This window comes from Ammospiza nelsoni, chromosome 27 (assembly GCF_027579445.1).
Source record: "Ammospiza nelsoni isolate bAmmNel1 chromosome 27, bAmmNel1.pri, whole genome shotgun sequence".
NCBI classification, from domain to species: domain Eukaryota; kingdom Metazoa; phylum Chordata; class Aves; order Passeriformes; family Passerellidae; genus Ammospiza; species Ammospiza nelsoni.
Window position 1 is genome coordinate 2,034,622 of NC_080659.1, and position 16,819 is coordinate 2,051,440.

General features: G+C 56.3%; 1 protein-coding gene across 2 annotated transcripts in view; it reads right to left on the bottom strand.

Moving 5' to 3' along the window:
• Window positions 1-6,764: 6,764 nt before the first annotated feature.
• REXO1 (RNA exonuclease 1 homolog) overlaps window positions 6,765-16,819 on the bottom strand; it is a 51,042-nt gene continuing 40,987 nt past the window's right edge. For both annotated transcript variants that reach the window (XM_059489710.1, XM_059489711.1), the window contains exons 12-16: window positions 14,150-14,260; window positions 13,663-13,778; window positions 13,376-13,514; window positions 10,171-10,291; window positions 6,765-9,043 (exon numbers count right to left, since the gene is read on the bottom strand). In XM_059489710.1, the coding sequence (XP_059345693.1) occupies window positions 8,955-9,043; window positions 10,171-10,291; window positions 13,376-13,514; window positions 13,663-13,778; window positions 14,150-14,260 (576 nt within the window). In that variant the 3' untranslated portion in view covers window positions 6,765-8,954. The remainder of the gene's footprint in view (window positions 9,044-10,170; window positions 10,292-13,375; window positions 13,515-13,662; window positions 13,779-14,149; window positions 14,261-16,819) is intronic.

Consider the following 16,819-nt stretch of genomic DNA (forward strand, 5'->3'; position numbering starts at 1 on the left):
CGTGCAGGGGCTGTGTGAGAGCTCGGGGCAGCGCAGAGCTCCCGGTGCCCTCGGTGCCCTGCGGCTCCTTCCACGCTGGGGACACGCTGGGGACACGCTGGGGACACGCTGGGGACAGCACCAGCCTGGCCCTGGGTCCCTCCCGGGGCTGGCACACAGCCCTGTAACCCTCCTGGGGTGCTGATGTTGTTTCCTGACCCCAATGTCCCCCTGGGACTGCAGCCAGAGCCACCCCGGGGATGTCCCCACGGCCATCCCGCCCCAGTGTCACCCACCCCCAGGGCCAGCCCCCCCAGTGTCACCCACCGCGACAGGCGGCACTGGGCGGGGGGTGGCTGTCACCTCCCGGGCCCGGCACGCCGGAAACGCCCCCGCGCTCGGCCGGGCCATCATTAAACCCTCTCGCTGTTACTGCCCAGGACGTGCCCGAGCCGTGAGTTTCCCTCCTCTCGCCCCATTTCCAGCTTGGATGCGCTCCGGGGTGCAAAGGCGGTCCCCAAACGCTGCTCCGTGCCCGGAGGGGCTCCCTGGCACCACAGGCTGTGTGTGTGTCCCCCCGGTGTCACCGTGCCACCCGCGGGGTCCCCGTACCTGCCCCGGTGCCGGGCACAGCCCCGGGCAGCGCCGCGCTCCTGCCGCTCCTGGGGACGGGACTGCCGCCACCTCCCTGTCCCCCGAGCTGCCACCAGCCCTGCCCCACGCGGGACCGTGGCACAGCCCATGCCACACCTCCCTGGGCCCTGCCCGCCTCCCTCCTGCCCCTCCTGCCCCGGTTCATTGTCCCGCTCAAACCGAGCCGAGCCGCGGCTCCGCTGGCTCCGCGACACGGTGACACCGCCCGGGTGTCCCTGCCACCGTCCCAGGGCAGGGCAGGCGGTGCCAGGCTGATCCCGGGCAGGTTTGGGCAGCCCCGGGACTGGCTGGTGTCCCCACTGGTGTCACTGGTGCCACTGGTGTCCCCACTGGTGTCACTGGTGTCGCCGGTGCCCCCCGAGCCCCCCGGGTGTGGCAGTAGTTCGGAGGGACTGGGCTGTGCTTGGGCACTGTGAAAAACGCCAATCACTTGTTTTTTTTAAATTTAAAAGTTTAATAGTAATAAAATGGTTGTAAAAATAGGAATACAATTAGAGTGATAATGATCTGGACAATTTGAATTAGGACAATATGAGATAATAAATACAAAGAGTTATGGATGTCTGGGTACGTTTTTCTGGGCAGCATGAGCCTGAAAAAGGACACAGTTAACAAAGGATTAACCCTTAAAAACAACAGCCTGTTGCATATTCATACACTTCATACATGGTGCATAAATTCCATTCAAACACAGGATTCTGTCTGGTCATCAGCAACTTCTTCCTCCGAATCCTGATAGCACCTTTGATTGGGAACAAGTTCGTTTCTTCTGATAATGCAGCAATAAATTCTCTTTCTCTGAAAGATTCAGGTGTCCTGTGGCTGCTATCTCGCTGCGAGTCCTTTCTTTAAAAAAGTATCCTACATAGCATCATTTCTATTTTAACAATTTTTATAACTATATTACCATAGTTACTATACTATATTACTATTACTATATATTACTATACTATACTATATTACTATAACTATACAACTAAAACTATATTTAACACGGTACTTAAGAGAATTAATACAGGATCACTTTCTAACACAACACATATAATATTCATTTGAATATTTGCGAAAAGCCAATTATACAATACATGCATTTTTCACAGGCACCAAGCAAGGCGGGAGGAGGGGACAGCGAGGAAGAGAAGGCCGAAGGCACAAAGGAGCCGCTCCGGGCAGTGCCAGCAGAGCCCAGCTGGGGACAGGGACACCTCGTTAGTGACGGCAGCTAATTAATGAGGCCGGAGCCCGTGTCCGCCCCGCACACCCGCAGTGGTCCCGCATCGCCGGCATTGCGTTAATTACTGCCTGCAATTAACGCGGGGACCCGGAGGCGATCACACAGCGCCAGCCCCGCAGCCCATGAAGCGTTTACTGCACAGCTCGGTCCCCGTGTCCCCATTTGTGTCCCCACACGTGTCCCCGTGTCCCAACACGTGTCCCCTTGTCCGCATGTACAACCTTGTACGCAGAATTTACAACACCAAAAATAACAGTCCCAAACAAAACAACAACCCTCCTAAACTTTTAACTGAAAATTCAATTAAAAGAAGTCCCAACTCCAAACCAAAAACTATTATACAAATGTCTTACATCATTACTAAATATTGTCCCTTAAAACAAAATAACAGCACCTGACAAAGTTATCACTCAACAAAATAACAACCCCAATGCCAGCCATGCACAGCAGCACAAACACCATTTTACACCCATCAAAACCACCAACCTCCCACTGCAACACCCCCCTTGACCACTTCTATTATTGCAAAGAAAAAGAAAGACAAAAAGTTCTACACAGAAATACAAAAAAAACCCCCACATCTACAGAAACAACTCAAACATGTCCCCATATGTGCCCTCATGGGCCTGTGTCCCCATAGTGGCCCTCACATCCCCCTGTTTCCACACCTATCCCCATGTCCCTATGTCCCAATGTCCCCATACATATCCCAATGTCCCCACATGTGTCCCCATGTCCCTATACATGATGTCCCCACATGTATCTCCATGTCCCCATACATCTCCTGATATCTCCATGTGTCCCAATGTCCTCATACATGTCCCAATGTCCCCACGTGTCCTCTCGTCATCACAGATCTCCTGATATCTTCATGTGTCCCCATGTCCCCATACATGTCCCCATGACCCCATACACATCCCAATGTCCCCACATGTGTCCCCATATCTCCATACATGTTCCAATTTCCCCATGTGTCCCTGTGTCCTTACACATGATGCTCCCGCATGTGTCCCCATGTCCCTATACATGTCCCAATGTCTTCCTTCCTTCCTTCCTTCCTTCCTTCCTTCCTTCCTTCCTTCCTTCCTTCCTTCCTTCCTTCCTTCCTTCCTTCCTTCCTTCCTTCCTTCCTTCCTTCCTTCCTTCCTTCCTTCCTTCCTTCCTTCCTTCCTTCCTTCCTTCCTTCCTTCCTTCCTTCCTTCCTTCCTTCCTTCCTTCCTTCCTTCCTTCCTTCCTTCCTTCCTTCCTTCCTTCCTTCCTTCCTTCCTTCCTTCCTTCCTTCCTTCCTTCCTTCCTTCCTTCCTTCCTTCCTTCCTTCCTTCCTTCCTTCCTTCCTTCCTTCCTTCCTTCCTTCCTTCCTTCCTTCCTTCCTTCCTCCCTCCCTCCCTCCCTCCCTCCCTCCCTCCCTCCCTCCCTCCCTCCCTCCCTTCCTCCCTCCTCTCCCTCCTCTCCCTCCTCTCCCTTTCCTGTCGCTCCTGTCGCGATCCCGCAGGTCTGGAGCAGTCCCCACAGGGAATTTCGGTGTCTCAGCCATCACCTGCCGTGTCCCCCGCGCTGTCCCCTCCCCTCGGGTGGCACCGCAGGAAGCTCCAGCGGCCCCTGAGCCCCAAACCCGCCGTGCCCCGAGGGTTTCGCTCCCTCTCGCCCTTTCCGGATCCCTCTGGAGCAGGGACAGGGACATTCACACCCCGCTCCTAATGGTGGCTTTGGGCACCCGGGGACGGCCGAGGTCACCCTGGCAACAGAGGCCGGTGACGGTGACATTTTCCCAATCAATCGCCCTCTGCAATTAGCGGACACCCCCCCGCCCTTGCAGGGTAATTAATGAGCGCCGGGAGGCCGGGCCAGAGGGAGTCCCTGGGGCGCTGCGGGGTTTGTCCTGCTGTGTCCGTGTGTCCCCTTCCCCTGGCACTGCGGGGTTTGTCCCCGTGTGTCCCCTCTCTTGTCACTGCGGGGTTTGTCTCTGTGTGTCCTCTCCCCAGCACTGCTGTGGCTGTCCCCGTGTGTCCCCTCTCCAGGAGCTGCCCCCTGTCAGCACAGGGAAGGGTTAAACCTCCGAGCCCCGTCCAGCCCGGCTTTGTGTCCTCCTGTCCCTCCACGAGCGTGGGGCCGGCTGAGTGCTGCTCCCTTGGGACCGGGGCTCTCATAACCCTAAAAATCCCACCTGCCTCCACCCTCGCCCTGGAGGAGGCTCGAAGGGTCCCTGTCATCCTGCAGGCTCCAAAAGAGCAAAAAAAAAATTAAAAATAAACAAAGCAAAATGCTTTTGTCACTGCAGGCGTTCCCTGATGTCACCTGGGCCACCAGGTGAGCAGCAAGGGGGGAGCAGAGGGACCCTCGGGGATGGGGAGGTCACTGTCAGAGCAGGCAGTGCCACAAAAGCCCTCGGAGGTGGCTGAGAAGGCTCCAGGTGTGACTTTTACAGCCTCGGAGCGGCCGCTGCCATCGCCGAGCCATCAGCCGCGTTAAATAAAACACATTGCCTGTGAGGTCATCTAATGGGCCATTATTTCTTTATTTGAACTTTTTACCTTCACCTCTTCCTCCGTGCTGAATCAGCTCCTTGCCTTGGCACTTCCATTCCTGCCCCATTTGGGAGATTGATGCGGGCTCTGGGGGGAGCCTGGCAGGGCCGGGGATGCCGATGCTGTAGTGAGTTTTTATGTTTTATAATGGTTTTGTCTTTGTATCTCCTTATTTCCCTCTGATTGTGTCCCCTCCCTCTACCTGTGTAATCCCTTTCCTTTGCTGAGATCATCCCCAAATCCCCACCCTGGCTCTCTGTCAGTCCCTCACCATCCCATCCCCTCCATCCAGAACTTTCCATCCAGGTGATCAGCCAGAGGCCAGGGGTCACCCCCAGGTGTCACCCCATATCCTGTCCTGAATGTCCATCCCCAGCCTCCATCCCTCAGGGTCACTCATTGGTCAGTAAATGTTTTCTACTTTGGGTTTCCACCTCCCTTTCAACGTAACCCTGGCACCTCTCAGCAGGAGCCCCCTGAGGTTTGTGGGGGCTCCTTGGACCTCCTGAAATAAATTTTGGATTAACCCCTGATAAGAGTTGGCTCCTTTATCCTCTGCCATTGCTCCAGCATCTCCTCTGCTGCAGGGGATCAGCCTGGCTGCCTTTGGTACCCCTGGGATCAGCCTGGCTGCCTTTGGGGCTCCCTCAGTGGCACTCAGAGGGACCAGAACACGCCGGGGCTCTGGGGGGAGCCTGGCAGGGCTGGGGATGCCGAGGCTCGGTCCCGGCCCCGGGATAAGGCAGGAGGAGCCGGGATGTGCCCGGGAACCCCTCGGGGTGTGGGGTTTGCACAGAGCGAGGGTCCGGCCGCGACCCCCCCCTCCTGGTTCAGTCCGAGGGGTTGGGATCGGGTTCTGTCCCAAAGGAGAAGCACCGATTTCATCCCTTTTTCTTGGGATGTCCTGGAGGGGCAGGGAGCAGCGGGAGCGGGGGTGGCCTGGGGGAAGCTGGGCTGGGCTGCAAAACCGGCCAGGGGCACACATGGAGTTACTGACAGAACCAGAGCACACAGCCTCAAGCTGTGCCAAGGGAAATTCAGGTTGGATATCAGGAAAAAGTTTTTTACACAAAGGGTGATAAAGTTCTTCAATGGCTGCCCGGGGAGGTGGTGCAGTCCCCATCCCTGGGTGTGTTTAACAAAGCCTGGATGTGGCACTGGGTGCCAGGGTTCAGTTGAGGGGTTGGGGCTGGGTTGGACTCGATGATCTTGGGGGTCTCTTCCAGCCCAGTGATTCTGGGATTCTGTGAACAGTGGCTGCAAACTGAAGATGTCGAGGAATCACGGAATGGTTTGGATTGGGCAGCAGCCGGGTTCCAAAAGCGCAGAGGGGGGACAGGATGGGAGCCCTTGGGGCTGGGACCCCTCTCATCCCTCAGCCCATGCAGCACCTGTGTCACCCTGTGCCAGAGTGGAGGGGGGACGACACACCTGAGCGGCCACGTGGGGACCCCACAGGCCCAGCTCCAGCCCCAAGCAGCAGAACGGGGTTTTGTCCCTGCTGCTGTCACAGAATCATGGAATGCTTTGGGCTGGGAGGGACCTCAAAGCCCATCCAGTGCCAGCCCTGCCATGGCAGGGACACCTCCCACTGTCCCAGGCTGCTCCCAGCCCTGCCCAGCCTGGCCTTGGGCACTGCCAGGGATCCAGGGGCAGCCACAGCTGCTCTGGGAAATCCATTCCAGGGATGGATTCCACAATTCCTGATTCTCAATCTCCCACCCAGCCCTGCCCTGTGGCAGTGGGAGCCATTCCCTGTGTCCTGTCCCTGCAGGCCTTGTCCCCAGTCCCTCTGCAGCTCTCCCGGAGCCCCTTCAGGCCCCAAAAGGGGCTCTGAGGTGTCCCTGGAGCCTTCTCCTGTCCAGGTGAGCAGGCCCAGCTGTGCCAGGCTGGCTCAGAGCAGAGGGGCTCCAGCCCTGGCAGCATCTCCGTGGCTCCTCTGGCCTGGCTGCAGCAGCCCCACGTCCTCCTGCTGCTGTTGCCCAGGGCTGGGGCAGCTCTGCAGGTGGGGTCTGACCTGAGCCCAGGGGCAGAGGGGCAGAATCCCCCCCTGCCCTGCTGCCCACGCTGGGGCTCAGCCCAGCACAGGGGGGGTTTCTGGGGCAGCCTGAGCCCCTCACCCACCAACAGCCCAAGTCCTTCCCCCAGGGCTGCTCTCCCTGAGCTCATCCCCAGGCTGTGCTCAGGGCTGGGATTGCCCAGACCCAGGCGCAGCACCTTGGACATGCTGAACGTCCAAGGTCTTCTCCAGGTCTTCTGCAGCTTGGGAAGGATCTCCTGGGAAGCCTGTCCAGCCCCTCCCAGCCCCAGGATGTCTCCAGCTCCCCCCCTCCCCAACGCACCAGCAGGCAGAGCAGTCACAGACTCGGGGATGTGCATCTAGTCAACACTCTTTTATTAAAAACAATTACAAAAAGTTACAGGTTACAATCGTTCTGTACAACCCAACCAAACCTCTGGTGCCTGGGGGGGTGATGGCAGCCCTGGGCCAGGACAGGCTCTGAGCACACCCATGGATGTGGTTCCACCCTCCCAGGGACATCCCTTGACACAGACACCCCCTCACCCCCACCCCAACAGCCTCGGTTTAGGCTGACCATGGGGAAAGGATGGAGGATGGAGCCAAAGCTGCAGAGCAGGACACAGCACGGTGTGCCCATGGCTGTGCCAGGGCAGGAGCTGCTGTGGGAGGCTGGGAAGGAGCAGGAGCTGCCTGTGAGGAACAGGCAAGAGGCAAGAGCCAGCTCTGCTCCAGGGACATTCCATCCCTGCAGCCAGGGGTGAAGATAAACGGGGGATAAACGTGGCAAAGAGGCAGAAACAGAACAAACCTTCCCTCCCCAGCTGTGAGGCACTGAACTGTCTGTCCCACAGCCTGGGCAGGAGCAGCTCTGTCCCTGCAGGCACTGGGACACAGGGACAGCCCAAGGGCTCCCAAGGCAGGGAAGGAGCAGAGCTGCATGTGGAGCACTGGGGGAGCTGCATCCCCAAAACCTGGGGTGAGGAACTGCCAGAGGGAACAAGGATGGGCTCAGCAGCAGCAGGAGTCTGTAGAGCCCCACTGCTCCTGGATCTCCTGCAGAGCCTGGCAGAGGAATCCCCTCCCTGCCTCCGAGGGCAGCAGTGGGATGGGAGAGTCCACCAGGGCCAGAGAGGGGCTGGAGCAGGGACATCCCTGTCCTGACCCCAGCCCTGCAGCAGGGACATCCCTGTCCTGGACCCCAGCCCACAGCTGGGCCAGCTCAGCAGGACCTGCAGGGGACACAGAGCTGTCCCCAGACCCTGAGCCCAGCAGGGGCACAAAGCAGTGAGCAGGACCTGGCTCTGACAGGAACCAGAGCCCAGCAGCTCCTCTGTCCCCAGACTGACACAGCCAGGGACACAGCAGCCACCAAGGGACACAGGGACACAACTCCAGTGCTGCCAGGGGGGCTCAGGGTCCCTGCTCTGGGGTGAAGGTGCTCCCTGAGCCCAGCTGAGAGACCATGGGCTCCATGGGGATTGCTCCCCTCAGCTCTGCTGTCCCCAGAGGGAGCCACCAGGGCCACCCAGTCACCCCAGTGACAGTGACACCCAGCAGTGCCACACACACAGCTGGGTCCCTCACTCTCTGCAGAATCCCAACATGTGAATGAGGTGAAATGAAGGAATTTTGAAGAAATAGGTGAAATTTTCCCCTATTGCTTTTGCCTGGGCCAAGTCCTTGCAGCAGGGCCAGCCTGGTGGGGAGTCCTGCACTCTGCTGAGGCCACCCTTAGGTGTAACCCCCAAAAACCTTGTTCCCTGAGCACAAGCTCACCCGGGCCCTGCTGGCAGCTGAGGGTGAGGGAAGGATCCCTGTCCCACCCTGCAGTGATGGGGTGCAGCCTCTCCCTGGCTCTGGAGCTGTTTGTCCCTGCCTGCCTCGTGGCTCCCTGAGGTCTGGGCAAGGGGAGACACTGGTGGTTTCCCCTTTGCACTGCCTGCAGAACCAGGTGCCAATTCCCAGATCCCACCTCATTCCTGTCCTTCAGAGCCTCCCTCTCCTGCAGCTCCACTGTGGGACTGCACCAGGATCCCTTCCCAAGTGCTTGATCCTCAGCTCTTGCTTCCCACACCAGCTCCACAATCCCCTCACAGCTTCCTGCCCAACCTTCTTCCATCTCCCCCCTCTCCAAACACTGCTTTGGAGTACAGAGGCAATTTAAGTTACATTTGGGAGAGAAAAAAAAAAAAAAAAAGTAAACAATCTACCTTTAACTGAACCAGAAAGATCCTTCTGCACATCTCCAACCTACCTCTAACAAGCTTCTCCTAGGAACCAACAAGTTCTGGTTGTGCTACTCCAAACACCTTGCCAGGCCCAAAAGGCAGAGCTTGGACCACAGAGAATCCCTCAGGTGGAGCCTGAGGATCTGAGAGCCACCAGCTGGGCAGGGGGGCTGCAGGTGTGAGTGCAGGAGTCCTGCTGGGGTGGTGGGGAGCAGGAACATGCTGCTGGCACGGGGGACAGAGTGGCTGTGGGCATTTATTGCACTGCTTCTTCCAGAGGTGCAGGAGAACGGCAGAGACACCACACGAGGTCATCGCTTCACCTTGGCATCCTCTCTGATCTTCCACACCATCAGCTCCATGCAGGCTCTGGCATCCTCACTGGAGTCGTGTCCTTCCACTGGGGACACAAACACAGTGCCACTGACCCCTCTGCCTGCTCAGCCCAGCCCAGGGAGCTCCCCAGGCAGAGGCAGCTCCTCCCTGGCCCTGCAGCCACAGCCACACCTGGGAGCCCCCTGAGCACAGCTGGGATTGAAAGGATTCCACACAATCACAGAATGGTTTGTGGTTTATGGTTTGTTCAAGGCCATCCAGTGCCACCCCTGCCATGGCAGGGACACCTCCCACTGTCCCAGGTGCTCCCAGCCCTGTCCAGCCTGGCCTTGGGCACTGCCAGGGATCCAGGGGCACCCACAGCTGCTCTGGGAAATCCATTCCAGGGATGGATTCCACAATTCCTGATTCCCAATCTCCCACCCAGCCCTGCCCTCTGGCAGTGGGAGCCATTCCCTGTGTCCTGTCCCTGCAGGCCTTGTCCCCAGTCCCTCTGCAGCTCTCCTGGAGCCCCTTCAGGCCCCAAAAGGGGCTCTGAGGTGTCCCTGGAGCCTTCTCTTGTCCAGGTGAGCAGGCCCAGCTCTGCCAGGGAACAACTCCTGCCCAATATCCCATCTAAATGGGATTTTTTCCCATCTAAATTCCACTTCTTTAAGTGGGAAGCCATTCTCTGTGTCCTGTCCCTCCATCCCCTGTCCCCAGTCCCTCTGCAGCTCTCCTGAAGCCCCTTCAGGACTTTAAGGAGTCCCCAAAGCCTTCTCTTCTCCAGGCTGACCACTCCCAACACTAAACATGTATTTTTCTCCACTAAACCCACAATTTTTGCTGGGTTTGAGCCTGACACCATCAGCTATGGAACAGCTGGGAGCTTCCCCAGCAGTGTTTAGAATGACAGGAAGGAACAGGCCCCACTTCCAACAGGAGGGTCCATCCCAGTTGAGCAGAGAGAGAAGGGAGGGCAGGACCTGACCTTAGTAGAACCACCCTCATCCTTCCCACATGCCTTCCTTGGTCCCACTCAGCACAGGGAGAGCTCTGCCCTTGGAACAGGGGTCAGACAAATGAACTGTGGCTGAGGTTCCTTACACCACACACACATGCAGGGCAGAAAACACAGTGTCAGGAGGGCTGGGGAGAGCAGAGGAAGGCAGGGCTGAGGAGAGCACAGCCAGGAGGTCCCTCAGGTCTCACCATTGTCCTGGATGATGCGTTTGAGGTAGTCGGCCATCAGCGTGCGCAGCGCCCGCTTGTAGGGCAGCCCCAGGCGGTGGGGGAACACGATGGCTGTGTCCACCACAGTGCCATGGATCAGCTGGGGAGGAGCACAACAACAGGGTTAGACCCCATTCCCACAGGGACAGGTTCTCCTGGGGATCAGGAACCTCCTGGTCAGCTCTGGGCTCAGTGCGGTGCTCTGTGCAGCTTCCAGCCCAACCAGTCTGGCAGGAGGCTCTGGCTGGATGTGGGCACCCATGCAGGGTGTGGGCACACAGCATTCCCACTGCTGTGCCAGCCCCACAGCCCTGGAACCTCACACTCAGGAGGTTTCCTGAGTCTCAGCAGAGATTGGGGCTGATCCAGTGGGACAGGCCAATCCTAAACCCCCCAGCCTGGAGAAGCTGGAATAGCTCTGGAGTATTTCCCAATTAAAAATGAAACTGAAGAACCAGCTGACAGCACAACAGTCCCTGTGGGAGCTGCAGCAACCTTCCAGCTGCTTCTCAGGCTGGTGAGGGGCACCCTGCCCATCGGAACTGGGTAATCTTTGTGGTGCCTTCCAACCCAACCATTCTGGGACAGAAGTGGGCAGGATGTGCACACATGACAAAGCAGGATGTACATCCCAATGCTGCCTGGCCTTCAGGGTGCAAACCAACCCCAAATCCTCCCATCCACCAGCAGTGACTCAACAGGAAGTTTTTAACCAGCACCAGCTCAGCAAGGATGGAATGGGAGAGGGAAATTCTATCACTGAATCATATCAGAGAGTGTTTTGAGTTGGGACTTTTTAAAGGGCTTCTACTCCATCCAGTGCCATGGCAGGGACATCTTCCCCTATCCCAGGCTGCTCCCAGCCCTGTCCAGCCTGGCCTTGGGCACTGCCAGGGATCCAGGGCCAGCCACAGCTGCTCTGGGAAATCCATTCCAGGGATGGATTCCACAATTCCTGATTCCCAATCTCCCACCCAGCCCTGCCCTGTGGCAGTGGGAGCCATTCCCTGTGTCCTGTCCCTGCAGGCCTTGTCCCCAGTCCCTCTGCAGCTCTCCTGGAGCCCCTTCAGGCCCCAAAAGGGGCTCTGAGGTGTCCCTGGAGCCTTCTCCTGTCCAGGTGAGCAGGCCCAGCAGTGCCAGCCTGGCTCCAGCCCTCTCATCCAACAGCTCAGCTCTGAATTGTCACCAAGCTGGAGAAACTGGGGATGCTGACCAGGTCAAAGCGCTCCCTGCCCTGCACCAAGGGGGCTGGGGACAGCCAAAAGGCCCCACCTGAAAAGTCCATAAATCACAGGCCAGGCTGGCTTTGCCTTTTTTAACACTGATTTCTTCCTCTCAGGTTAAAACAAGATGAATTCTCTGCTGTCATGAGCTGCATTCAGTGGGAGCTGGAGGAATGTGGGTGAGGGCAATCCCACATCCTGAGCACAGCAGTGAAGGGCAGAGCATAAGAGATAAACCTGTGTCCTGTCCCAACAGGGATAACTCCAACAGGACCCTGATAATCCCCTCTCCTCTCTGCCCCCAGGCACCAGCTCATGCTGCAGGACAACCCATAACTCCATCAGGAACAGCTCCACAACTGCACTTCAACAGGAACAACCTGCTCCTCTCCTCAGAATATAAAACTGCCAATGTTATGGATAATCTTCCCTGGCCTGCACTCAGCCCTGGCACCCTCCCAGACACACTGGTAATTACTTATGTAGATCAGGAAGAGTGAGGAAACAGGATAATAAAGCCTTAAATAAAACTTGAAATGCCATCAGCACTTGGAAGTTGCCACAGCCATTAGTGAGATATGGCTTTAGTGCCACAGCCCTGGGCCATTCTGCTGTGACACCCCACACTGCTCTGGGCTCCTCCTCTTGGCAGCAGCTGTGGTGCTGAGAGAAAATCAAGCCTCTAAGAGGCCAAGGCAGTCATCTCGAGCTGATCTAACTGGAAATAATGTCTTTCTGATTATGATGAAGCCTCTCCAAGGCTGGGATAAAGGGTGCCACGGAGAGGTAAAGTGTTTTACAGGCATTAAAAGCTCCTGCTTCCAAGCCAGCCCAGCCCTGGGAGCTGGCAGCCACAGAGGCTTCAGCAGGAGAGGTGTGGGACAAAGAATGGCTGAGGGCAGTTCTGGCATGTGAGCACAAAGACTTGGCTCCTGCCTGCCACATGCTCTCCTGGTGAGCCAGGACAAACCCCTCAGTGCAGGACACACACCCTGGCAGGGCCCTGGGCACACCAGGCTGCTGAGGGCCAGGCAGGAAACAGGACAGGTAAAAGGTAAAAATAATTTCACCAAAGTAACACCACAATTCCTAGAAAAGCTGGCACAGAACAGAGAACAGATCAGGCAGGGGTGAGAGGCAAATTATTCGGGATCAGTCACAGAATCATGGAATAGTTTGGGTTGGGAGAGACCTTAGGGACCATCCTGTTCCACCTTCCAGCAGCCCAGGCTGCTCAGAGCCCTGTCCAGCTCTGTCACCCTGGGCAGCAGCAGCCACTGAGAGTTCAGGTGACACCAGGAGTGACAGACACGACCCCACTGCCTGCACTGCCAGCACAGCCAGCTCCACACAGGCTCAGAGACTGGACAGACCACGGAATCCTGGAATGTGCTCAGTGGGAAGGGACCCTCAGGGATCATTGATCCCAGCCCTGTCCCTGCACAGCCACCCCAACACCCCCACCCTGAGCAGCCCTGGGAGCTCCTGCAGCTCTGGCAGCCTTGGCACCATTCCCTGGGCAGCCTGGGCAGTGCCCAGCAGCCTCGGGGGGCAGAACCTTGCCCTGAGCTCCATGCCAAGGCCTGGCACAGCTGCAGCCCTTGCTGGGCTCCTGTGTCTGGTCATGAGAGTGAAAAGATCAGCCCCTGCCCCTCCTCTTCCCCCATGAGGATGCTGAAGACCACATGAGTCTCCTCTCAGTCTCCTCTAGGCTGAACATACCAAGAGCCCTCAGCTGCTCCTTATGAAGCCCCTCCAGACCCTTCCCCATCCTCACAGCTCCTCTGGACACTCTCTAATGGGTACATAGCTTTTTTATATTGTGGTGCCCAAAACTGCACACAGGATCTGAGGTGAGGCCACCCCCCCGATCCTTGGAATTAAACTGCTCCTAAATCCCACCTAACACCCCCAGGGTGGGAAAGCAGCCCAGGGAGATGTGGAGGGAGAGCCCAAGTTACCTTTAGTGCAAATAAGTCGCTTTCCAAGCTGTGCCCTATCAGAATGGTGTCTGCACTGAACATGTTCAGGAGGACGGCTTGGACATCTCGCAGGGTGATGCTCGTGTTCTCCAGGTCCTCTTCTGTCACACCTGAGAACCTGCACAGCAACAGCACAAAACAGGTTCTGTTCCTTCACCTGAAGAAACACCTCAAAGCCCCTCAGCCCTTACGGAGTGGTGGTCAGTGGAGTTTCAACAAGTTCCTGAGAGAGCACAAAGCTCTGTGCCAAGGGAGACCCTCCTCACCTGGTGTTGTAATCCACCACCTTGGAGTCTGGCTTGACAAAGGTGTCATACACCACCTTCAGCTCTGAGTTGATCACAGTCACTCTTGTCAGCTCCAGTCCTTGCTTAGTGTAGCACTGCAAGAACAGGGCAGATGTGATGAGAGGCACAGGCCAGAACAGTGTGGGATCAGTGGAGCCCCTCACTCAAGGGCTGCAACTCCCAAAATGTCCAAAATGCCCAAAAACAAAAAGCCTAAATGCCCCAAAAAAATCCAAAACATTTGGTGCAGCAAGGCCAGGCAGCAGCACTGCCCAGCATGGGCCAGTCAGAGCCTGCCAGGGCTGCACAGCCCTCAAGCCAAACACAGCAATCAATAAGAGCTCATTTGCACCTCCAGCACCAATATTCAGAACAGAGAGAATCAGGTCAGCAAGCAGCTTCCCTCCAGCCACTTGTGTCACACCTCAGGCAGCCCCAAAAAGCTTTGTTTTGGCTTTGGACCCACCATTTCACAGTCTAAGGCATAGATCCCAGGGTAGCCATCAGTTGTGGGCAGCTTCTCAAAAGTCTTGACAAAACCATCCAGGCTCTCCTTGCGCCCATCGTGCACGTGTTGCTGAGAGGAAAAGAGAGACAGCTGGTGAGCATGGGAACAAGAAGCCAAAGAGCCCACTGCAACAAACCTCCACTTCAACAAAAGTAGGGTTTTAATGATTTCTTAATGAGGAATAAGTTTTGAGAGGTTCACAACCACAGCAAACACACCATGGGCAGCCCTGATTCCAGTGGCACGTCAGGGCTGGTGGCATCGCACTGACAGCACATGGAGGAGCAGGACATGTCTGGGGAGAGGGAGCTTTCAATCTGGAGGAGAATTAGTCAGGAAGGGCCACACTGAGGCCTGGCTCTGCTGGAACTCCAGCTCCTGGTTCCTGTGGCCAAGACAAGGCCAGGTGCAGGATCCTAAACCCAGACTCTCTTGGGTTTTTGGTTGTTAATTGCTGCCCCGAGATGTGCAGGGTGTCTCTGCTTCAGCCCACACGACTGAAGAATGAGTCTGGACTCTTCACTTTTCTGTCTTGAAGTTGTTTATCAATTCTTATCTATAAAATTTTCTTTCTGCCCAGCCAAGGTCTGCTCAGCAGGGCAGCCACAGGCACTCTCTGTGTTGTCTTTTATACTACAAACTACGTATAACATATTTACACTTAATTCCCAATACCTATCACCTGTGTTAGACAGTGAGCTTCTACTCTAAACCAATCCCAAAGTGCCAACATCACTGCAGAAAATAGAGAACAAGAAGAAGGAGAAAGGCTGGACATGCCCAAGTTCCTCCATCTTGTCCCCATAACCCCCATACCAAAAATCCTAAAATCTACATTTTCACCCTGTGATCATTTTGTTACTACACCATTCAAACCTCTGTGAATTTCAGTTCCTCATACAAAGCTGGTAACTTGCTCCAGGGGTCAAAATCAAATCCCCAGGTGCTCTGGGCTGTGTGCCAGGGTCTCTGAGCCCCCTGATGGGGTCCTCAGCAACTCTGGACACCCAGAGGGATGCACTGAGCTCTGACAAGACTCCAGAGCAATGTGTGCACCCACACCCAGCCAGCCACACCCACAGCAGCTCCAGCCCACCAGGACTTGAGGCAATAATGGGCATTTCCAAGCACTCTGCATTGTTCCCAGCTCCAGGGTCAACAAGATCCAGCAGGAAAACTCAGGGAGTGATTTCACAAGTGGTTTTAGCCAGCGCATGACTGAGCTGCTGTTGTAACACAGGTACTCCCACACTCCTCCACAGCTCAGATCCCACTGGTTACCCTGAAACCCTCCTGGCAAGCAGGGGATCTGAGCTGGAGGAAGCTTAAAGAGGAAGCAGGAACAGGTAACAGAGAGCAAGGCAGAGCTGGGACTGCCCTTTTGCCTGCTGACATGGTTTTGGTAAAACCAAGCTGCACCACACCCAGAGGTGATGCTCTCCCTCCCTTATTCCCCAGTGGGGTTTTTGTTGTGCTGAAGTTTTGCCTGTCCCTAAATCTCCATGTACCTGTGTACAACCACAGCAACCTGGGCACAGCCTCCTTTGCCATATCCAAAACCAAGGAATCACTGAATCCTTAAGGCTGGAAAGGACTGCCAGGGTCATCAAGCCAACCCAGCAGCCCCACCATGGTCACCACTAAACCATGTCCCCAAGTGCCACACCCACAAGCTTCCTGAACACTCCCAGGGATGGTGACTCCACAACTGTCCTGGGCAGCCCCTTCCAATGCTTTACAAACCTTTCAGTGAAGAAATTTTCCCAATATCCCACCTAAACCTCCACTGGCACATCCTGAGGCCGTTCCCTCTCCTCCTGTCCCTGTTCCCTGGGCTGTCCCCTCCTGTCAGGAGCTGTGCAGAGCCACAAGGTCCCCCCTGAGCCCCCTCCCAGCTCCCTCAGCCTCTCCTGGTGCTCCAGACCCTTCCCAGCTCTGTTCCCATCTCTGGACATGCTCCAGCCCCTTCAGATCCTTCTTGTCATGAGGAGCCCAAACTGTGCCCAGGATTTGAGGTGGGGCCTCAGCAGTGCCCAGCACAGGACAGAGCTTCCCAAAGGTCTCACCCTACAAAGAATGAAACTGTTCTGGTTTGTCCCAGGATTAAAGGCTGGAGAGAGGAGGAACTGAGGCCCTTGTAAAGCTGCCATGTGTGGGCAGAGAGGAAACCAAAGCAGGATTTGCATATTTTCCTGCACAGGTCACTGCTGCAGGTACAGCCAGAGCACAGGAACTGCATCATCTGAAGTTAATGAGGCAGCTGGGCCAACATTGAGGCCAATCTCTCCCAGATTCCACAGCCAGCACTGCTCAAAGGCCTCATGGATCACAGCTGCACTTGTCCACTCTGCACCCATGGCATGGAACTGCTCTGCTGAGGGATTGGGGAGAGCAGCTCAGCAGCCAGGAGACACCAAACACTTCTCCCTGGCAGCTTCAGCCCTTCCCTCCCTCTGTGACACAACACAACTGAGCAGTGAGTGAAAAAAAAACCCCATTAGGTATTTTGTTGTCATGAAAATGCCCAAATCTTCCTGGCTGGGAGGAGGGCAGGGAAGTTGCTCCTGTTTTTGAGGAAGCACAAAGAGCAGCCTCTGCAGGCTCCCTGGAGCAGCACAGCTCCCTCCT